The sequence below is a fragment of the Hemicordylus capensis genome, chromosome 16, assembly GCF_027244095.1.
Source record: "Hemicordylus capensis ecotype Gifberg chromosome 16, rHemCap1.1.pri, whole genome shotgun sequence".
In the NCBI taxonomy this organism is placed as follows: Eukaryota; Metazoa; Chordata; class Lepidosauria; order Squamata; family Cordylidae; genus Hemicordylus; species Hemicordylus capensis.
In genome coordinates, this window is record NC_069672.1 from 5,070,447 (window position 1) to 5,094,192 (window position 23,746).

Consider the following 23,746-nt stretch of genomic DNA (forward strand, 5'->3'; position numbering starts at 1 on the left):
AACAAGCTTCTTCTGGCTTCTCTCTGCCTAGGTCCTCTCCACCCTCCTCACTTCATATGGTGAAGGCACACAGATCAGGGCTTTCAAAGAGGATCTCAAGGCAATAAAACCTACGTACAATTATACAAGACTCCACAACAATAAAGGCTTTAAAAAGCCACAAAAATCTTGGTGAACAGAAAAGTCTTAACTAGCCTGCTCAGTGTTGGGGCTAACAGAGCAAAGAAACACCTTTTTAAAGAGGTGATTCTCTTTATTTAGCAGGGGGAGTGCAACTGGCCCTATCCATCTCCAGCACAGCATCCCTCCAGTGGCTGTTGCTGGTTTCTGATTCATTCATTCATTCATTCATTCATTCATTCAATTTCTATACTGCCCTTCCAAAAATGGCTCAGGGTGGTTTACACAGAGAAATAATAAACAAATAAGATGGATCCCTGTCCCCAAAGGGCTCAAAATCTAAGAAGAAACATGAGATAGACACCAACAACAGTCATTGGAGATACTGTGCTGGGGGTGGAGAGGGCCAGTTACTCTCCCCCTGCTAAATAAAGAGAATCACCACATTAAAAAGGTGCCTCTTTGCCAAGTTAGCAGAAACTTATCTTTCTTTTTTAGATTGTGAGCCCTTTGGGGGACAGAGCCCCATTCTATTCTATTCTATTCTATTCTATGTAAACTGCTTTGGGAACTTTTGTTGAAAAGTGGTATATAAATATTCATTGTATCTATCGTATTTATGGTGCCTCCCCTTACCTGTTGGGAAAGCACAACTAACTGGTGAAAGGCCTGTGCTGCAAATCTCAGATGTTGTTGACTACAACTCCCAGAATCCTCAGCTGCAATGGCTTTTGCTTGGGGATTCTGGGAATTGTAGTCAACAATATTCTGAGAATCCCTGTCAGAAGGAACACTGGGTGAGAGGCAGATCCAAGGTCATCCAGGGATTTGAACTCCAGTCTCCTTGGTCTCAGTCCAGTTTTCTAACCAATATACAACTACTGACTCTTTTTATGCTCATGTACATCCCTGATGTTGTTCACAAAACATGAACTGGCTTTAGCTGGCCTTAGGTATACCTCTGCTTTCTCAAACACAGCTCACCCTTCACAACAGAAGGATAATAATACCAATTCATACACAACTAAGAGGAAATATTCCTGACCCAAATAAAGCTGAATAAATGGAGAGGATCAGGAGTGAAAATCACAAACATCAATTATGTAGTAATTCATTATCAGTGGGTTATTATATTTACGTAAATATATACATACATATTTACAGGCCAGATAAAAAGGTGGTTAATAAGAAAAAACATAACTGCCCACATAAATGACAATGATTATTCTTATAGTTGAACAAATTTAAAACATATGCATACAATCTAACACACTAATACAGTATATATAATATATAAAGCAATGTTGCAGGCTTGTGATAATAAATCTCTCATAGTATCCAAGGTATTCCAATATTCACAGATTGCCTTGCGTGTAGTATAAACCTTTCGTTCTTCTAGAATTTCCAACAGGAGCAACCAACAGTCCTCTTTCGCAACTTTTCTAAATACCCTTTCATGCACACAAAATACAAAGGTGCGAATCCAATTCATTTTCTATGACCGAGTTAATAGGAAATTAAACTCTTAAACCTATCATACTCCCTGTTTAGTTAGTCTGGACTATTCATTTTGAACTGAGTAAAGGAAAAAACACTGACTTACCTCTCTTGAGCATTAAAAAAAATCCCCCATGATTGGTAACTACGGACTTCTCACTAAAGTATCTTCTGTGGAAACAAACTTGCCATTGAATTTCTATTGCAAATAAATCTTTACTTCCACATAACTATATAAAAAACCAGGCTTACTGCAATAGTAGCCTGCATAAGGCAGGATGCCTCTGAATACCAGGTGTAGGGGAGCAACAGCCAGAGAGAGGCCATGCCCTTAGCTCCTGCTTGTAGGCTTCCCAGCGGCATCTGGTGGGCCACTGTGTGAAACAGGATGCTAGACCTTGGGCCTGATCCAGCAGGACTGTTCTTAAGTAAGTCTGTCAGACCCAGCTCCATGCATCCCACATACACTCGAAGTCCTGTTATTTACAAACCAGGATTCAAAATGGGGAACAACATTACTTAAACGCAGCGGGGAAATGACTTGACTAGCAAGCCAGAGGTTGCCAGTTCAAATCCCCGCTGGTATGTTTCCCAGACTATGGGAAACACCTATATTGGGCAGCAGCAATATAGGAAGATGACTGAAAGGCATCATCTCAGACTGCGCAGGAGATGGCAATGGTAAACCCTTCCTGCATTCTACCAAAGAAAACCACATGGCTCTGTGGGCTCCAGGAGTCCACACCGACTCCACAACACACTTTACTAGTTCCTTTAACCACTGTTAGAGGAAATGCTACTTATATTATATTATGTGCAAAGGTTGTAATATCAAGAAAGATTCAATCCATAACTCCATAACATAAAATCTATAACATAACGTAAATGTTAAAAATATATACAATTCAAACAATCCAATCAGCTACAAAAAGGATACAGCATAAAATAAAGGTAAAGTTGTGGTGTGGAGTCGGTGTCGACTCCTGGCAACCACAGAGCCCTGTGGTTGTCTTTGGTAGAATACAGGAGGGGTTGACCATTGCCATCACACACGCAGTGTGAGATGATGCCTTTCAGCATCTTCCTATATGGCTGCTGCTTGATAGAGGTGTTTCCCATAGTCTGGGAAACAGACCAGCGGGGATTCGAACCAGCAACCTCTAGCTCCCTAGGCAACTTACTTCCCTGCTGCGCCATTATACATGCTGCCAAATCAAGGATGGGCATACAATAAAGCCATTATACATATTAATATATAAATATGCCCTCCAATTTAAACCATAAGGCTTAAATGAATGTTTAAAATGCCCCAAAATCAAACAGTTAATTATTCAAATGTTTAAACCCTAAAATGTTTGCAACTAGTACACTCAACATACCTTCCTTTGCTGTCATTTTTCTATGGGGGTTATTTCTAGAGTCTTCCACTTCTCTGCACTAGGGTTTCTCAATGTTGGGTCCTCAGATGATATTGGACTTCAACTCCCATAATCCCCAACCAAAGGCCACTGGGACTGGGGATTATGGGAGCTGAAGTCCAATAACATCTGGCGACCCAACGTTGAGAATCCCTGCTCTACACAACAGCATTTCACATCCTGACCAGTGTGTCCATTGCCTGACAGCGATTTACCATGTGTGCCCAAATCCTGCCTCTGATGAAGTAGCTCTACTCTCACTACAGGGCTAGGTGCATCATTATTTTTTCGATTTTGATTTCTCAGGTGGAGTGGCCACTGCTGCCCTCCCCAGGCCGGGAGGATCATCTCCCCCGCCTCCGAGACCGTTGCTTGCGAACACACCAATCCATTTGTCAGGAATGCACATGGGTATACCCAGATCTTGATTGTGAGAACCAGCCCTTTTATTATCATAAGCCTGCAACATCGTTTTATATACTAATGAGTTAAGAGCGCTTGATTTAATGCTTATGTTTTAAATGTGTTAAACTATAAGAATACTTAAGGTCATTTATCTGGGCAGTTATTTCTTGGATCCTTATTTACTTTAAGTTTACTATTTATGTATAATTACACATTGATAACCAATGATTATATAATACATACCTTTGATGTTTATAATGTACACTCTTGCTCCTCTGCATATATCCATCCTAATATAATAATACTAATCTATTTTATAATGCTGTCATACGGATTATTGAAATAATGCATGAAACACTTTAGATGCATGTACTAAAATGTAGATGACAAGTATTATTATATAAGCTTCACCAATAGACAGACTTCCCCCCCGCCAAAAAAAGGGGAGGGGATCCAGAATTAAATTTCCAGTTAATTTTTTTGGATCCTTATTGACCCTTACAAAACAGAAAATAAAATTCTCTAACATGACCATTGCGATTTGAAGGACTTTTTGCAAAACGTCTGCGTGTGTGCCACAGACACCTATTAGATAAGGTTTGTGAAGTCCCTGAGGACAAAATAAAAGGCAGGTGGTTATTAGGGGAGCTGAAACAGACTACTATCAAGGCTAAATAAAAATCGGTGTCAGTTTCATTCCTTACTTGCCACGAGACTTGATAATTTTTGATAAGTCTTACTTGATCACCTTAAGACTTGATCATCTGATGGTGGAGATTTTCCCTTCCATCCATCCATTAAACTCACTGGGTGACTCTGGACCAGTCACATATTTCTCAGCCTAACCTACTGCACAGGGTTGTTGTGAGGATAAGCAACCATGTACACCTTTCTCTGGGCTCCTTGGAGAAAGAGCGGGATATAAATGTAACCTTCCCCCACCAAAAAAAACAACAGCAACATGGTCCTCGTAAAGTAAGCTATTGTAACTAAGTGGCAAAACAGCTAGGTAGATAGATACTTTATTTCGGTCATAAACCAGCAAAGTAACAAAAACTAATCACCACTCCCACCAGAATACTCAAAGCATAATCAATCTAAAATGGTGCAAGCAGGTTAGATGAAATTGAGTACTACCTCCTGCTGAACTCTGCATGCCACGGCACAGGATGTGGCAACATTAAAGGAAGTCAATGAATTTTGATCAAGAGGAGATAGGCAACATAAAACGCGCCAGATCGCCCTAGCAAACAGATTAAACACGAAGCAATAAAAAAATTGTGAAACTCACGATAAAAGATACCATGTAAAAGAATATGCTGCACTGACTCAGTTGCACCTGATTCGTAAGGAGAGGTTCATTCTACAAAGACAATTTTCTTAAATCTACCCTCCAACACAGTGGAGCATCAAATGTGGCCATTGGAAAGGCCCTCTGATGCCTTGGAACTGTAAATTTAGTGAGATAATCCAGGGGCATAAAGATATTCTGACCTCTTAGGCCTAATGTATTTGGGAACCAAGCTTAGATTTTGCAGTTAGACATCCAGGATGCATTGTTTGAGGGTTGTTTTAGCTCGTTTATGCCCTAGAGATATTAGGGCTGGCGAGGAGAACCCATATAACATGAGTTTATCCACTTAGGACTTCCCCCCGTCCTTTTTGGAAATAATCAACTTGCATTAATGGGCTAGCCCAGGGTTTCAACCTTGGGCCCCTAGATGTTTTTGGACTACAACTCCATCATCCTCAGCCACAAAGGCCATATCTGGGGATGATGGGAGTTGTAGTCCAACATCTGGGGGCCCAAGGTTAAAAAACCCTGGGCTAGGTCTACAGGACAGGAAGGGAGCTGGTCTTGTGGTAGCAAGCATGACTTGTCCCCTTTGCTAAGCAGGATCTGCCCTGGCTGCATATGAAAGGGAGACTAGAAGTGTGAACACCTTAAGATATTCCCCTTAGGGAATGGAGCTGCTCTGGGAAGAACAGAAGGTTTGAAGTTCTTTCCTTGGAATCTCCAAGACAGGGCTGAGAGAGATTCCTGCCTGCAACCTTGGAGAAGCCGCAGTCTGTGTAGACAATACAGAGCAAGATGGACCTATGGTCTGACTCAGTATATGGCAGCTTCCGATGTTCCTATGACAGAAAACTAATTTTAACCCAAAGTCAAAGGTTGAAAGTCATATTCTGGTTTCTACCTTCTGCAGGGCTGCACTGGGCACATATCTGGCCATCTGGTGAAGTGCTCTCAGGAATTTCAATTGCCCTAATTCCAAGGGGGCAAAGTCTGAGTAAGGACCAAGCTGCACTCCATACAACATCTGGGACCACGGTTTTGTCTCAAACAATTTAATGGCCTCAGGGACATACTGGTCACCCCTGGAATGAAAAAAATCTTAAAATGGCAGTTAACACTCCTCTGAGCACTTTCTGCTGCATGCTTACTCTGAGCACGCCAGCTACTAGTAGCATGAGAAATGACCCCTCAGTATTTGAAACAAGTTATCTGCTCCAATTTTAAATCCATTTATTTGCCAATTATGCTTTACTGGCTGGTCTTTTGGCAAAAAACATCCTCTTTGTTTTATTATCATTAATCTGTAGGCGTTCTTCTTTACAATACAGGGGAAAGCTCTTCTGAGCCCAAATAAGCATCTGTGAGAGAATAACTGCATCATCTGCACAGACAATTGTTTGTCCACTAGTTTGCGGGGGGAAGGGGCGGGTATAAATCCAAATTGTCCAAATACTTAACCAGGAAGTTAATACAAATGCTAAACAGGGTAGGTGCAAGTATGCAACCCTTCCAAGTTGGAATCAGGCCTGAAACATACCCTTGGGGAATGCATATAACTCACATCCTGGTATTTTTTAAAAATACAGTGTTTATTAAAAACCTCTTAAAACACACCTTTTAAAGGAGGCTTTCTATTATTATTATTATTTTGTTATATCTGGTAGGTTCTTTAGCTTTTTATAATTTTCAGTTTTAATTTGAACCTAATAATTATTTTTAACCTGACTTTAAAAAAAAAATATTACTTGTATCTGTCTCTGTCTTATTGCTGTAAGCCGCCCCGAGCAGTATTGCACTGGAGGGGTGGGTATAAATATTTTAAATAAATAAAAAATAAATATTTGCACAAAGTTTACAGATGAGGAGGAGCAAACATCTATCAGTAGAAGATGCCATTAGTTTCTTCCATAGATTTTCTCTAGAAATGAGATCAAATGCAGACTTAACACCAACAAATGCTACATAAAGGGATGTCTTAAATTTGTTGGTATACTTTTCAACTACTGTAAATGCTGCAAAACTAATGCTTCATCCAGAGTGGACCGCCCCGCCCTGAAACAGGCCTGTTTTTCTGCTATAATATTTTCTTGTTCTATGCAGTCTGAGAGCCTCTAACAGAGACGTTTAGCATACAATTTATTAATAATGCTCAAAAGACTGATTAGGCAATAGTTAGCTGGGTCGCCTCTTTCACCATTCATTCATTCATTCGATTTCTATACCACCCGTCCAACAATGGCTCAGGGCGGTTTACACAGAGAAATAACAAACAAATAAGATGGCTCCCTGTCCCCAGAGGGCTCACAATCTAAAAAGAAACTTAAGATAGACACCAGCAACAGTCACTGGAGGAACTGTGCTGAGGGTGGAGAGGGCCAGTTACTCTCCCCCTGCTAAATAAAGTTCCAAATAAAGTAGTTGGTTTAGGAAATCCATCAGGGAGATAGATGGAGACCTACATGCCTCGTTGCTAGCTACATACAGGAAGAGGGGAGGGAGAAGAAGGAAGTCTGTCTCTCAGGTGAGAGCATGAAACCTGAGACTATCAGTCTAACCAAGTGAGAGTAGAGAAGGTGTAGTCAGAGAGGAGATTCCCTTGCTCACTGTCTGGTGGTCAATTGGGTTGCTGGTGCTAAGAGACGAGGCCATCAGGAACTGTATCTCCAACATAACCAAGATTTGAAGCTGTCTTGCCGAACCAAGTGCTGCACCCATTGAGATGTGTGTTATGTCTGAACCCACACTCTTCATGAACCTCTGGTTCATTCTAGGCTCGCCCCCTTTGCCATTGGGACCGTGAGGTGGTACAAGGCAGGCTGGGGTTCTTAGCAGGATGCTAGGGCCGTGCTGGGAGGTATGGCCAGGAGGCTCAACAAACTGAGAGATGTAACTGTCTGCAGCGCCAACTTCAGGTTCCCTCTATTATCTTGGCTGGTAGAACCTCAGGTTCCCTGACATGTGTGAAGCCAGCCACTGAGTAAAAGGAGTGAACATGCAGGTCTTTCCAGGACAGAAGCCCTCGTAACTAACAATGTGAGCAACACAAAACCTACACGACGACAAATATTTCAGGTGACGTATCCTCAATGGATGGTATGTGGCTGTTTTGCTCACCAATATAGCATAGTAAGTGTGGATCCAATATTGGCATACTGCAATGTGACTGTGAAGATGTTCATCAGTTATCATGCTGTTAACTGGACTTTGATGAAATTACAGCAAGAGAATAAGGGAAATCAAAGTGAACTTTTATTGGCAGCAGAAAGTTAAAGGGGCTTAGCATACTAGTTCTCTATATTTTTGCAAAAAGGAAGATGGATCTAGGAAGACTGGTATGGCAAAAGCAGCCAAAGCCACTGTGATTATCACCAAGGGAAGAGGACAGGCAAGCCCCTCGGAGGAGAAGTGACGATCCAGATAGTCTTAAAACCATGTTGCAACTAAGCCTAAGTTTGTGAACATGAAATAACAGCATATTCTTCCCCACTTTATCTACTCTTCTCCTGGCTGGGGATGGGGCTGTCGTTCAGTGGTAAAGCATCTGGCAAAGCATCATGTTCAAAGGATTGGCCAAACCACGTCGGATAGATGGACAAAAAAATCCTTCATGGGATGTCTTGTTTCCAACAGTTTCAATCCTCTGCATGCAGGAGGACCCAGATTCAATCCCCGGCAACTCCAGGAAGGGCTGGGAAAGATTCCTGCCTGAAATCCTGGAAAGCTGCTGCCAGTCAGTCTAGTCAGGGCTGCTCAACTTTGGCCCTCTTGCAGACGCTGGACTACAAATCCCATAATCCCTGGCTACTGGCCACTGTGGCCAGGGATTATGGGAGCTGTAGTCCAAAATCAGATGGGGGGCCAAAGTTGAGCAGACCTGGTGTAGACAATACTGGGTTGGGCGGGCCAATGGCTCTGAATTGGTATAAGACAGCTTCTTTTACTCCTAGAGCCTAGCTCTGACGCAGTGGGGGCCACCTTGAGCATCTTTCCAGCTGCTGTTGGACAACAACTAGTCTGACAATAGCTGGAGAGTCTCCGGGTGGCCACTCTTGCTCCAAGGCACCTTTATATAACAGCCACAGCAAAGCGGGGAGAGCCACAGATGGATACAGAGGAATTAAAAGACAATTAAAAGACAATTAAGGAGGCGACGGCTACCTTCAAGGTTTTGTAGTAAATGGTTCTGTTGATTTCCAAAGGGAAGAGATTCTGCTCCTTTCCTGAACGAGCCCAGTTCACATACCGCAGCCAGTTCCCCTTTTCTGGATCTGTGGCATCAACACACATCCATCCCAAGTTGGGGTAATAGACCTTGAAAGGTTGCAGGGAGGCAGAGAAAAGGAACATTGATTAACTGAAAGAGCAGACACCATCATATCGGCTTTAAAATGTGGGTTATTTGCATAGCTGGGTTCATATGGGCTTGAAGGAAGGGAAGGGGGCTTGTCATGGGCTGACTTTTGGGAGGTTTAAAAATGCTCTATTATGTATGTATTTATTTATTTCTCTGTTCCTGTGATGATGCTGTTAGGGAGAAGCTGTATGTGGAGTGGACAGTACCCACAGTCCTCTTGTGGCAACAAGCGCTATAAGCACATTTCGTGTTGTATGAAGGAGTATTTCCTTTTGTCTGCACAGAATTGTCTGCCTATCAGGCAGGCCAGAGTTCTAGAATTATGATCATACAGTCCTGGACAACGCCAAGTGCTGCTGTGGCCACATTGGCACCTGACTGGTTTATGGGCTCAATTCAGGACACTGGTTATTACTTTAAAGTTGTAAAGGACTTGGGCCAAAGGAATGGAAAGAACGCCTTTGCACATGTAAACCTGCAACCTCTTTGCAGTCCTCCTGTGCGTTCCACCTTTACCAGAGAGACAGCTGGTGAGCAGGATCAGAGAGAGATGCTTTGTGTGCAGAACACAGGAATCGCAACTCCCTCCCTTGTGAGAGCTATCTTGCCCCCTCTGTACTCTGCTTCCACTGTCTTCTAAAGAGGTGTCTATTTAAAGCTGCTTTTAATTTATCCTGATCCTCACATTCTTTAGGATACATTTGGTATTTTAGAAGGGTTCTTCTGAAAACCTTTGTAAGATCTTTTGGGTACAGGTGGCCTGGCCCTTGTTATTCGCGGGGATTCGTTCTTGCCAATAGGTGTGAATACAGACACGACAAATAACAAAACCATGAGTCAATGGGATTGGGGTTGGGGTGGGGGGATTAGGTCCCTAACCAAAATTTTTAAAAGGGGCCAAAAAAAAGCAAGGGGAGCCAGAAATAAGAGAAGAAAAGGACAGTACCTTATTCTCCAGCTCTGCCGCCCACAAATCCACAAAACAGTCAAATATTTGCCAAAAGGGGGGAAATCTTTTTTAGAAGAGCCACAAAATGGCTCTCTGCTGGAAAATGGCGGCGGGAAATGACATCAGAAGTCATTTCTGGCCACTCAAGACTATGCAGCCTATTTTTCCACTCGCAGATAAGGAAACTGGGTCTCTAAGACCCAAGCACGGATATGGAGTCCACATATAATGAGAGCCCTCACCACATCCTCCGATTTTCAGGCTGTGTGTGTGTGTGTGTGTGTGTGTGTGTGTGTGTGTGTGTGTGTGTGTCACAAAATGGCTACTGAAAATGACACCAGAAGTCATTTCCGGGTGGCACTTAGCCACAAATAGTTGAAACTATTGCACACTAGTCTTAGTGTGCAAACAAAAAAACTAGCTCTCTATACCACAAATAACCGAAAATAGCCCTAGTTCAGGCACACGAACAAAGAAACCAGATCTCTATACTGCAAATAGCTGAAAATAGGGCTATTTTTGGCCCACAGATAAAGACACCGGGTCCCTAGGACTCACCCGCGAATAACAGAAACCATTATAGGAGAACCCTTGAAAAACTAGGGTCTCCTGTAATGTAAAGTAAATACAGCATTCAGGCAGAATGAATATGATAGAAGACAGTCAATATGTAACTTCCCCGCTGCAAACCCCATTTCACTGGATATTGCTTACCTCCCACATGTAAACATTGCTTTTCACTTGAGATCGTTTCTTCTTGTCGCCAACAAACGGTCCAAACTTTTTGCCTTTGAAAATTGGCTTTGTTGCCCAGACACCTAAAGATCAAAGCAGAAACTATAATTAATTCTGAAGTATGAAAAACCACCAGAGGAGGAATACTGATGTCTGGAGGTGCCAGAAACACTCCCCTATCCACTGTGGCTATAAAGAAAACCAGCAGGGAAAGAAAAAACAATTTATTCTGCAAGAGGAGAGTAGGAACAAATATACTCACTTGAAACTTATTTTCCACTTTTGATATCTCTGGGGAATCTTTTCTAAGAGAAAAACGTCTGGACTGTGTGTTATGTACATATGTTTTAAACAGGAAGTGTAACATACCATGAATAAAAAAATAATAATAAATTCAAATGAGCACACCTGCCACTAACATCAGAGCACATAAAACAGAAACTCCAGAAAGAGCCATGTAAGCAGTGCCTAAGAACATCAGCAGCTAGCTAACGAGGCAGGGAAGAAGAATCGCTTTAAATTGCTGCTGAAAGGCCTTGAAGGCTTCAAAGTGACATGCTTCTGACTCACCTCAGAAAACAAAACTTGCTGCATTACATCTCATCCAGATCTTCACAGAATCAAGTCCAATGACAAAGTCACCTAGATAGGCCATCTCAGCAGCTGTGTTCTTCCCCGCTTTTGCCTCCCATGCTCACTTTTCAGGTGGCAAGTATTTAGTGGCCAGGGTTTCAGAGATATCGTGCCTAACGTTCTTATAATGCCCACCGAGTTCACAATTCAGATTTTATGTTTTTGGGTAGGGGATGGTTGTAAAAGCACAACCGCTCAGCAGGTAATTCACAATGTCTCTGTCCAAGCCTCAATAAAACATGCCCAAGGACAGCTTTTGACAGTAGTGCAGCTGAGATAGACTTGGCTCAAATGGGTCTTTAAAATTTCCAATTCCACAAGTTCTTCCTTTTACCTAGGGGTGGGTTCAGACATCACATGGAACCAAGGTCAATCGTGGTACTCTATGTCATCTCCTAGCCTTAAGAGCACACACTCCAACTTCTCCTACCCACAGACAAGTTGGAAGAACTCTACTTCTTGAGATTTAGATCATCTGAACCAATCAATCTTTGGGTAGGAGGGTGATGACCAGAGAGCAGCTTTTCAGGAGGTGGCAATCCACAGGTTCAGAAGGCAGATTAAGACCTTCTTCTTCCCTTCCAAGACTTTTAAAGGATGATTTCTGCTCTTATCTGATTTTAGATGGTCTTTGTTGTGGTAGTGGTTGTTGCTGCTGAGGGTTTATAAAACTGTTTTATTGTGATTTATTATTGTTTTATAATGAATGTTGAAAGCAGCTCAGAAAATTGCTGCAGACATATTTTAGATACACAAGCGAAACCAGATTACCCCTCTATTCCCACCCTGGCATTTTTTCAGTCCCATGACTCTCCACTGTTATACTTGCTTCTAGATTCACTCACCGAGCCGTGTCTTGTCAACAGCAGATGGGAGAAGTCTCACTTCCTCGGGAAGTCCTTTAAACACGTGCTCAGGTACGTGGGCCAAAGTCTCAACTGATGCTGCAAGCTCTATCGAGTTCTACAAACAAACAAAAAAGGTCCACACTGAACACACACTATAACCCAGCAACCCATTCATATTACTGATCAACAAGATACAACCCCCGCACCCCACCTCCTGCAAAAAGAGTGTCAAGCATAAATAATTGGCATTTTATCTTCATTAACACACCTCTAAAAAGCACCGCAGTGTGAGAAAATTAAAATAACTCCACCACACAATGCATAATCTACCCAGGGAATAGGTCCCAACAGTGACAATTAGTTATAAGAAACTGAAGGGCACCTTTCATCGTTAAGAGATAGGATACATAATAATGAACAAGGGATGGGGATACACTCCTCCTCCTGGATGGGGCTACACTTCACCTGAAAGATCAGGTACGTAGCTTGGGAGTGCTTCTGGACTCAAAGCTCTCTCAAAGTTGAGGTAGTGGCCAAGAGCTCTTTCAATGATTTTCAGCTGATAGATCCGGTACGCCCATTTCTGGAGTTAAATGACCTTAAAACAGCGGCACATTTGTTGGTAACCTCCAGGCTTGACTACTGTAATGCACTCTACGTGGGTCTGCCTTTGTACGTAGTCTGGAAACTACAATTGGTACAGAATGTGGCAGCCAGATTGGTCTCTGGGACAACACGAAGGGACCACACAACAGCGGTTTTAAAAGAACCACACTGGCTGCCAATATGTTTCCAGGTGAAATACTAAGTGTTGGTTATTACCTATAAAGCCCTTGACAGCTCGGGCCCAGAGTATTTAAGAGAGCGCCTTCTTTGTCATGAACCCTGCTCTCTGTTACAATCTTCTGGAAGTTACGGTTGCCACCAGTTCATTTGGTGGCGATTCGGGACCAGGCTTTCTCTGTGGCTGCCCTGGGTTTTTGGAATATGCTCCCGGCTGAAATAAGGGCATCTCCTTCTCTGTTTGTTTTCAGGAAGACCCTCAAGACTCATCTGTTCTCACAGGTTTTTAATTAGAATTAATTTTAATAATTTGTTTTAATAACTGTTTTATGACATTGTTTTTATTGTGTTCCGGAGATTTTAATCTGTGGATTTTTATCTTGTTTTAAATGTACACCACCTAGAGACGTACATATCAGGCAGTATAAAAATATGATAAATAAACAAACAAACAAGAGGAAATTAATATTTCCATTCTACAATACTTGTATTCTAACAATCAGCCTGCAAAGCAGAGATTGTGAAGGTTTGCATCTTGGTGTTGTTCTAGGATGGCGATGGATCACAACTATTTTGTAAGTGTTTGACTTTGCCCTGTGTTCCTCGTACAGAAACCTGTTCTAAGTATTGGTTGTGTCAAAGGCAATCCCCAACAAAGTGTCCCATGTAGATACAAACGCAAAACACAAAAGCCGATATGACTGCTATCAAGCAGATTCACCCATTCAGTTCATCACGTGATATCTCGCCTGAGCAGCTGATTGCTGATTTTGTACTGACCTACACATTTAAGCAGCAGCAATACCTGATCCATTAGAAGTTCTTCCCCATTAAAGGTCTTTTAGGGATGCCCAGCAACAAAGAACTGAATATCAGCCAGGGCAAGCAGAAGCTACACCTGGTTCAACACTCCAAGTCTACCTGACGGCAGATTTAAATTCCTGCGTCCAAAAGGACGACTCCAGCTGAGGAAATTCATGATGGTTCTTGCAATATTTTCTCCTCTTGATTTTAATGGATCCATATTATATAGCAGGGAGGAGGAGCAACCTAGAGATTGCCAAGATCCTGTCAGTGCAAGTCAGGCCACACAATGTCAGGGATGATTATTCTTGACAACTGGGACTTATTGTCTTTGACTAATAGAAATGAACAAATATGGACCCGCAACAAAAGGTTGCGATAAATCCTGGGTGTGCATATGTTACTCAAGCCTGAGGTTTGTTTTAGGCACCTTTCCTGCTTGGAAGCAGAAAGGGTTGTGTCTTTCTTGAGGGAGTATTCTTCAAGCGGAAAAATTCCCCACTCTTTTTATTCACGCCTGCCTCGACGCTGAGTTCCTTTAGACCTATCTACCTGCCTGTCTCTGAGTCTGCAAATATTCCGCTCCACGTAGTTATTATTTATTTATTTTATTTTTTACATTTTTATCCTGCTCTTCCTCCGAGGCGCTCACAACAACCCTGCAAGGTAGGTTAGGCTGAGAGATATATGACTGGCCCAAAGTCACACGGTGAGTATCATGGTTGAATGGGGATTCGAACTCAGGTCTTCCCAGTCCTAGTCCAACACTCTAACCATTGTGCTATTATGTCAGAGAAGTTTGAGGTGGCTTCCCCCCCATCTTAAGTTTTCTCCTTCAGATTTTTGTGAACCCATAGGAACATAGGAAGCTGCCATATACTGAGTCAGGCCATAGGTCCATCTAGCTCAGTATTGTCTACCCAGACTGGCAGCAGCTTCTTCAAGCTCGCAGGCGGGAGTCTCTCTCAGCCCTATCTTGGAGATGCTGCCAGGGAGGGAACTTGGAACCTTCTGCTCTTCCCAGAGTGGCTCCATCCCCTGAGAGGAATACCTTACAGTGCTTGTACATGTAGTCTCCCATTCATATGCAACCAGGGTGGACCCTGCTTAGCTAAGGGGACAAGTCATGCTTGCTACCACCAGACCAGCTCTCCGTCATATCTGTGTGTTACTCTGAGTGTCCTCCTGGTACCTTCCTCTCACCTGCAGAAGCTCTGGTTATGCATCCATAAGGTTCGTAATATTTAGAGCTCATTTCAAAATAGATGTAAGCTGTTGTGTCAGGCAGGGAGCAGTTAAGAGTCACCCATGTCCCAGAATGCACCTTGTTCACAGTCACAAAACTTAAAAGTGAGCATAACCTTGCTCTTTAAAGGTAAAGTGTGCCATCGAGTCGGTGTCGACTCCTGGCACCCACAGAGCCCTGTGGTTGTCTCTGGTAGAATCCAGGAAGGGTTTCCCATGGCCGCCTCCTGCGCAGTATGAGATGACGCCTTTCAGCAGCTTCCTGTTTCGCTGCTGCCCAATAGAGGTGTTTCCCATCATCTGGGAAACATACCAGCGGGGATTCGAACTGGCAGCCTCTGGCTTGGTAGTCAAGCCATTTCCTTGCTGCGCCATTAGGTGGCTTACATGTTCATTAACCATGACTAAAGGATCCATTAGTAGGATCACATACCTCCTCATCCTCACTGCAGCATAAATTACCAGATCCCTCACTGGTCAGTTGGCCAGCAACAGCATCTAGGAACATAGGAAGCTGCCATATACTGAGTCAGACCCTTGGTCCATCTAGCTCAGTATTGTTTACACAGACTGGCAGCGGCTTCTCCAAGGCTGCAGGCAGGAGTCTCTCTCAACCCTACCTTGGAAATGACAGGGAGGGAAATTGGAACGTTCCGCTTGCAAGCAGGCAGGTGCTCTTCCCAGAGTAGCCCCATCCGCTAAGGGAAATATCTGACAGTGCTCACACAGGTAGACTCCCATTCAAATGCAAACCAGGGCAGACCCTGCTTCACAAAGGAAACTATTCATGCTTGCTATCACTTATCCTCGAGTTGTAGAAGTAGGCCCTATAGGCTTTTAAAAATAACCCTTTAAAAATGCTAACTCAGGGTTTCTTAACCCTGGGCCAGCAGATGCTGTTGGACTACAACTCCCATCATCCCCAGACATGGCCTTTGTGTCTGAGGATGATGGGGGTTGTAGTCCAACAATATCTGGGGGCCCAAGGTTAAGAAACCCTGCGCTAACCCATACCATCACTCAAAGCCCAACCCACTGGACTACACTGCTTTTCATCTAAAGAGCTCATTCATCATATTGAATAAGTGTTGCAGTGTGGAAATATTTCCTCTATGTTTAAATACTTAAAACCCTAAATGACGTGAGACCAGGGTATGTGAAGGATGACTGACTTCCACGAAACCTGCCCAACTTTTATGATCTTCATCAGAGACCCTACTCAAGTGCCCCACAACTCCTGAAGTGAGGAGGATAGAAGAGGGGCAGGGTCTGCAATGGTAACTTGCCGTTGGAATCCCCTTAAACCTGCCCATTTGCCTCGCTCCCATTCTGCAGACCTTTATAAAGAATTTGAAGCGGGTTTTTTGTTCTTCTTTGAGAAACTTCCGGCTTAGTAGATGGGCTATAAAAACGGCAAAGAAAGCAAGTTGCTTTTCCTTCTTTTTGCAGAATTTTAAAAACGCATTGTTTCATAAAACTAGTCATACTGGCCAACACAGTGTTCACCTGCGTGTCGGGAAGAAGCGTCTCCACTGCGGCGAGCTTCTGGAGCTCCAACGCGGTTATCACATGGGGTGAGGGGAGTGATTTCCGCTGCTCTCTCCTCCCCCCAGAAGTGCCTTGCACACTCAGAAATATTTCCTGGAGAGCTGTGTGACCCTCAGAGGCATATTTCTGGATGGTTTGGGACACTCCCAGGGGAAGGAGACATCAACACACACACACACACACACACACACACACACACACACACACACACACAAACCATCCAGCACAGTCAACTCTATGGAGCTCGAGAAGCTCTCTGCAGCATGGATTCCTCTTTCCCTTAAACAGCGGTACAATTAGCCAGGATGGTAGCCGTTAATGCATTGATACAATCCCGGTCCACTGAGCAGTTTCAAAGTTGGAATCAACTTTTTTTGTGATGACCATTTCTAGGAAACGTGTACAGGAGAACCTTGTTACTTGCATGGGTTCAGCTCCTTGCCTACTTCCGCGGGTAATTAGCCATTAGGGCAATGGGGAAAGGGGGGTTAGGTTCCAGGGTGGAGGGGGAAATTTGAAAAAGCCCCCAAATGGCCCCATACTTACTGTGGTGTGCTCCACGGGTCCCCCATGTGCCAAGGCATGCCCCCCCAAGAATGAAATGGCCCCGCAAACCTTGAAAAATGATGGGGAGAAGTCCTCCCCCCGCCCCCAGGAAATGCAGTTCCGCAAATAATGAGGTTCTCCTGTATGATTCTCTTTATTTAGCAGGGGGAGAGTAACTGGCCCTATCCACCCCAGCACAGAACCTCCAGTGACTGTTGCTGGTGTCTATCTTAGGTTTCTTTTTAGATTGTGAGCCCTTTGGGGACAGGGAGCCCTCTTATTTATTTATATCTATGTAAACCGCTTTAGGAACTTTTTGTTGAAAAGCAGTATATAAATATTCATCGCCTTCGTATGTTAGTGCTGCCATCTGTGTTGCTTGGTTTACTGAATAAAAGTCAAACATGCTAAATCAGATCCTAACAGACTGAGCACACCAGAAAATTTTCCAGTTCAAAATACTGCAGACAACCAATGGACAAATGTAAAGTCGACATGAAATTGCTTATCTGGGTGTAGGATGGGTCACAGGATGGGTTTTCAGAGTTTCCACTACCTTCTGTTAGAATCTGTAGTGCAGGTGCTTTAACACCACCTTCTTATTCCCAAGGAAGTAAAAATAATTCCAAAAAGGAGCAAGAAGAAATCCAGAACTGCATATACTAGCCCTGTACAGAAAACTCAGAACTGCACATATTAACTCCCTATTTTCTGGACCCATCCCTATGTATGTCCCCCACCCCCCGTGTGCACGCGCGTGCGCGCGCACACACACACAGACACTTTTTGGGGCTTTGAGGGGATGTCAATATTTTTTCACTGAGAATTTCTAGAGCTGTGATTCTAGAAATTCTGAGTGGAAAGCAGATGCACACACATTAACACAAAGGTCATTTTGCACACCACCGCTGCTGAGGTTTAATTTGAACCTGGATATCAAAGCAGATAATTCTGGTTTTTTAGAATATATTCAACTCATTGCCTTTTAAACCAACAGACGTTCTACAGAGTAAATGATATGATGGCATAGAGCCTTCAGCAATACTCAGGCCCCCTTGTATAAGGGCAGGGGGTTACTATTGAAAGATGATTTCTCCGAAAAATGACTTGCAGCTTGTAAGCTTATATTTTCTCCTGAGGAATAGCTGTGTGGGATGAGATCAAGGAAGAGGAAGGCTGTTTATAAGTATCACAATTGTGGGGGAGGCCACAGCTGGATATGTTTGAGAAAGTTTCTAAAAGTTGAAGGAAGCCAATTAGAGGCAGGAAAGACAGGTTTCTTCTTTGTAACTGTAGTTCTTCAAGGGGTCTTCTGTGCATCACACATAGGTTTGCGCCTGCGCAGAGCTAATCTCCAGATCCTTCTAGAGTTTTACCATATTAGGAAACGGGAGTGGGAAAATGGCTCCTTTTAGCTGATAGCCCACCTCACTCCCTCAGTCCGAGCAACTGCCACGTTCCTGAACCATAGTGGGTCGTGTGAATGCACAGATGACCACTCAAAGAACTACAGTATAGTTGCAGGTAAAAGTATACTGTTATAGGTAAGAAACCTCCCTTTCTTCTTCGTGGTCTCTGTGCATTATTAAGATAATAGCAAGCCATCTTACCTGCATGGAGGGTGCAGCCAAAAGGAGAAGACTCAATGAAAAGCAGAACGTAGGACAGGGGCACCAAAGGACACTTGAGATCTGGAGTGGACGTTGAGCGTGTAATGCCTGACCAAGGTGGCTGGATGGAACCATGTAGCGGCCCAGCAGATATCAGTCAAGGAGTCGCCCCTACTGAAGCTGCCATTGCTCATGTAGAGTGTGCTCTAATGAGAGCAAGCAAGGGCTCCGAGGCCAGCTGATAAGCCAGAGAGATGACCTCCTTAACCCATGAGGCAATCTTGAGGAACCCTGGTTGGGAACCACTGTTCTAAAGTGCTAACCATTTCCATTCCCAGCTGTGTGTCAAAATTCTCCAAATTTGTCATTTGCAAATCTGGTTAAGCATCCTTTTTACTCATAAATGATCCTCTAAGTCATTTATGAAAATGTTGAGCAGCACAAGCCCCGTGGCACTCTCCTGGGTACTAGGTCGAGGAGGAGTCATTGGCATCAGTGAGCCTTCCAACCCATTCAACCAGCTGTGAATCCACCTATCAGTAGCATCGTCTAGCCCACATTTTACCAATTTGTCAACAAGGATATCATGGGAGATATCCAAGTGCTTTGCTAAAATCAAGATACACCATGTCTATAGCACTGCCATGATCTACGAAACTAGTAACTCTGCCGAAAAAGGAGATGAGATGAGTTTGGCATGACTTGTTCTTGACAAATCCATACTGGCTCTTACTAATCCCCAGATGCTTTTCTAGGTGCTCACACACAGACTACTTAGCAACATATTCTAGGATCTTGTCCAGTATGAAGTGCCACAGTGCCCAACTGCCTTTCCCCCTTCTTGAAGACAGGGACAGCACTTGCTCATCTCCAGTCCTCTGGGACCTCACCCATTCTCCAGTTTTTACCGGCAGCGGTTTTGAGATCACATCTACAAGTTTCCTCAGTATCTAGGGAAGCAATCCACAGCTCCCATAATCCCCAGCTACCAGTCCTTCTAGCTGCTGGAGAGTTGGCCAACCTTGGGCTACAGCTTTCAATCCTGGGCCAGAGCATACAAAGACCATTACAGTAAGTGATTCACACAGTTCAAAGAAATATTTCTGGTCTTTACGGTTTGCGAGCCTTTAACACCACCAATATTAAGGTGGTCAAGAGAAACCAAAATGCCTATATATTCATATTCACATGGATTCATTTCAAATTTAACACCAATTGTGCAATTCCACTTTAAAAGGAAAAGATGTGAATACATTTGAAAAGCCATGTTTTCTACTGTTCGCTGTTCGCTCTGCTGTTCGCTTTCCTCAAAATATTCCCACAGAGTTTCTCTTAAACCTAAAGCCATGACCGTTTCTCTGTGGGAGAGTGTGGGAGGAATATAGGAAGCCGTGCACTGAGTACTCCCACCCACCCCTTGCCCCTTTTACTGTCTTTCTGTCTTAACTCACTCCCCTACTTTGGCCCAGCCCTACCACAAAAAACAATCTCCTGGGTCTTTTGCACATGTGACTTGAGAAATTTCCAAAAGCAAGAGCTAGGAAGTCTCAGGCAGACTACAACCATTTTCATGAGATGGAACTGAAATGGAATGCCCACATCTGATTGGTAGGCAAAGTGTGCAAGAGAGTCATTAATTCATTTTTAAGAGACAACGAGGCTATTCCCACGATCGTCCAAAAGCAGGCTAAGGGCGACTGTCTGCTGCAATGGGAGCCGCGTGGCTCCCGGCAACTAGCCACCCTGAATACCCCTCCTCTTAAATGAGGTTAGTGGAGCATGGAAGTTAGTAGAACTAACCCCATCTACCCGACTGTAAGATGCCACAGCGTGGCTTCACGCCGCGGTGACTCATGAGAGCCCCGCCGGGAGGCTGAAACAAGCCTCCCGGTCTCGGGGGTCTCCCCAGGATGCCCATGCACCTGCACGGGGCATCCTGAGACTGCAGGGGGCCGGGCGGCCCCCGATCCCCGCAGCCCCTGCCGGCTCCATAATGGAGCCAGCAATCGTGTGGGCACCCGATCCAGCCGCCCAGGGCTTCCTGCTTGCTCGTGTGCAGGGAGAGCGGGCTAAGCTCGCTCTCCCCGCTTAACCCACCTCGGCTCTCCATACTGCTCGTGTTGAGAGCCTCTATAAGTGTAGTTGTAATGTTATGAGATTTACTCTTAACCATGCTTTTAAAATGAGAAATTTAGTATTTTATTTACATATTTAAAAATAAATCATCATCATCATCATCTGACTTACAAATTCTAATTTACGAAATGCGTTGATTTTAATCCACCCTGGCCTCAAAGAAGGGGGGGGGGGAAACTAATTTCAAGACCAGAGATGGGTGTGTGGAGGAAATGACCTTTGGAGAGCTCCAACTGCTGTATGACTTTTCTGCCAAGGACGAATCCTTCACACAGCCTCGTATCTGGTTATTACAATGACCATGGAAATATCCAATGGAACAACCATCTGCCATATCCTTAATAGAAGGGACCACGGAAAGATATTTGTACTGCACTGGATTTTTGTCTCCACCGGGAATGTCTCCTGAACAAGCCAACTTGCAGTGAAATGAGGCTTGTGAAAGAACATAGATTCATTTCAATGCGGCATGCACAGGTGAAGCTTCCAATAGACAGCACTCTAAATCAGCCATTTTTGGAAGGGCAGTATATAACTCAAATCAATAAATAAATATTGGTATCTTAATACCACTTACAAACACATTGGTTTGGCTCCAAATATCCCTTCCACGAGCGAAAGGCCTCTTCCGCTCATGGAAGGGCTGCTTTGAACTTAATCCCACCTAGAGCCTTTGGAGTCAGGTGGTATATAAGCTAACTAACTGAAAAATAGAAGAAAAGTGCTACACAAGAAAAGTGACCCCCAGATCCAAAGAAGTTCTTTAACTCCAGCTCTTGTGCAAGACTCAGCATAAGTTCCTTTCAAGTCCTTTACCTGTTGTTTATATGCAACAGCTTATGCCTCCTTTATTCACCATGTTTCTCATACTGCTCAGATACTTGTATCCGTTCAAGTCCAGATATACTGCAGTGCTGTGCTGTAAGAAGTCTTCCATTAGTACTTCTGTGAGAGTTCACAGAACAGCACTAGGACATTTCCCCCCTTTCTGTTCATGGCTTTTTGGATCCAAGCAATTGTCGATCAGAGACCCCACCAAAACAGCAGGAGGTGCGGGAGGCGGGGGCAGTTTGTATGCTCTGAAGATCTGAAGAGTAAAAGTTACTATGGATGCAATGGATGCCGTTCTTCTGGATGCAGGCAACTGGCCTAACACTGCACATGCCACCACAGCTTTCTCTTTTGAAGAACACAATAAAAACCACTGCAGCTCTGGCACTGCTGTTGTGGCAAACGTTGAATACTGTACATCCCAACACACGCCCTACAGCTATGCAGAGAGACAAGGAGTGGTTCCTTAGATGGCTCTTCTGTGACAGGAGCAGTTGGTGAAGAATACAGTGGCCCACCTCCTGACGGGAACTACATTGTAACATTACTCCTGCAATTCTGCTGCTTCCCTAAATTTCTATTGGCCAATTTCTCTAAATTCCTAGGCCCATCAGTGCCCCAAACGAAAGAACTTCACTTATCTGGTTGCCAATCACTAAGGTTGCTTGCACCACCTTCTGCTGGGCCAGGGAGGGCAGGAAAGCATCTACCTTCCCGCCCCCACCAATGATCCAGCAGCGCTTCTAGCCACACAGCTCATGTGCCTACATGACCAGCGCTGCCGCGAGTCACACAGCATTCTGGAGGCTGGGGAAATGCAAGATATCCCACAATGCCTCAAGATATCCCACAATGCACCACACAATGAGTGCAGTGCATTGAGGGATTCCCCCGTGAGTCGAGTGCTAAGCATTCACACAACCCAGCACCTGGGTAAAGGGCGGGGTAATATTCCCAGGCTACCCAGAGAGGCAGCACCAGGATCAGCCTCAATCCTGACACTTCACATGAGTAGCCCTACCCAGGTAGGGCTGCTCGTGTGAACAGCGTCACTAGGTCACCACATCCAATTTGCTATCAACTCTATCCAGTGCACCACCTAAAATTAATCTCCAGCCTTGCTAATATACCATATTTCCCCTGAGTTTTGCTTTCTCCTGTACAAGGAATCCATGCATCCCAATTGATACTAGAGGCAGTTCTTCATTCAAGCAATCAAGCAATCAATCTTGAATCAAGCAGTTCTACATTACTGCTGGCTTTCATGTTTTAAAAATGAGAACATCCATACTTCTCTTCCCAGTAGCCCTTGGTGGAAACTGAAATCTGTTTGGCACCTAGCTTGCAAGTTAAACACGTGTAACTCCATCTTAAAATTGTTACAAATGAGGTGTGTGTGCTATTTTCAGCTGATTTTCGGTGCCGTGGGCACCTCTAGAGCACAGTCGAGCACTTTTGGGTGTCTTTTCGGGGTGATTTGGGGAGGGAAACTTCCATTTTCAGTCAATTTTCAATGCCATGGGCACCTCTGGAGCACGGCAGGGCTCTTTTGGGGGCGATTTGGTGAGGAAAACATGAAGGAACCACGATTTTTGGTGGCGTGGTAACCTAACCCCCCAATTCCCATAGCCCTAATGCCCTGTTATTCACAGAATCACTATCTGCCCCCGCCCACACACAGAATGGAACCCCCTGTACAAATATTACAACATTCTTGAACAAAGCAGTTCAACTATGTTCTGAAATTCTTTAGAACTAATTTAACCCACACAGAGCATCTGTGTGCTAGTACTTGATTTCTCTCCTTGCCTATCCATTCTTTCTTTCTCTTTCTCTCTCCTCTGCTCACTCGTCCCTTCTGTCTTTCTTCCCCTCCCTTCTTTTTTAATCTCTCTCTCTCTCTCTCCCCCTTCCTGAGTTAACAGGTCTTGTTAATCTTGTTTCCCCATCTAATTCACACAGTGGCAGCCTCCTTCTCCTGAAGGGG

General features: G+C 44.0%; 1 protein-coding gene across 8 annotated transcripts in view; it reads right to left on the reverse strand.

Annotated features, from left to right (window-relative positions):
- The window catches only part of PRDM2 (PR/SET domain 2), an 83,254-nt gene that overhangs the window by 40,800 nt on the left and 18,708 nt on the right, over window positions 1–23,746 (reverse strand). For all 8 annotated transcript variants that reach the window (XM_053280887.1, XM_053280885.1, XM_053280889.1 and 5 more), the window contains 3 exons: window positions 12,254–12,371; window positions 10,755–10,858; window positions 8,896–9,048 (listed from right to left, as the gene is read on the reverse strand). In XM_053280887.1, coding sequence (XP_053136862.1) covers window positions 8,896–9,048; window positions 10,755–10,858; window positions 12,254–12,371 — 375 coding nt within the window. The remainder of the gene's footprint in view (window positions 1–8,895; window positions 9,049–10,754; window positions 10,859–12,253; window positions 12,372–23,746) is intronic.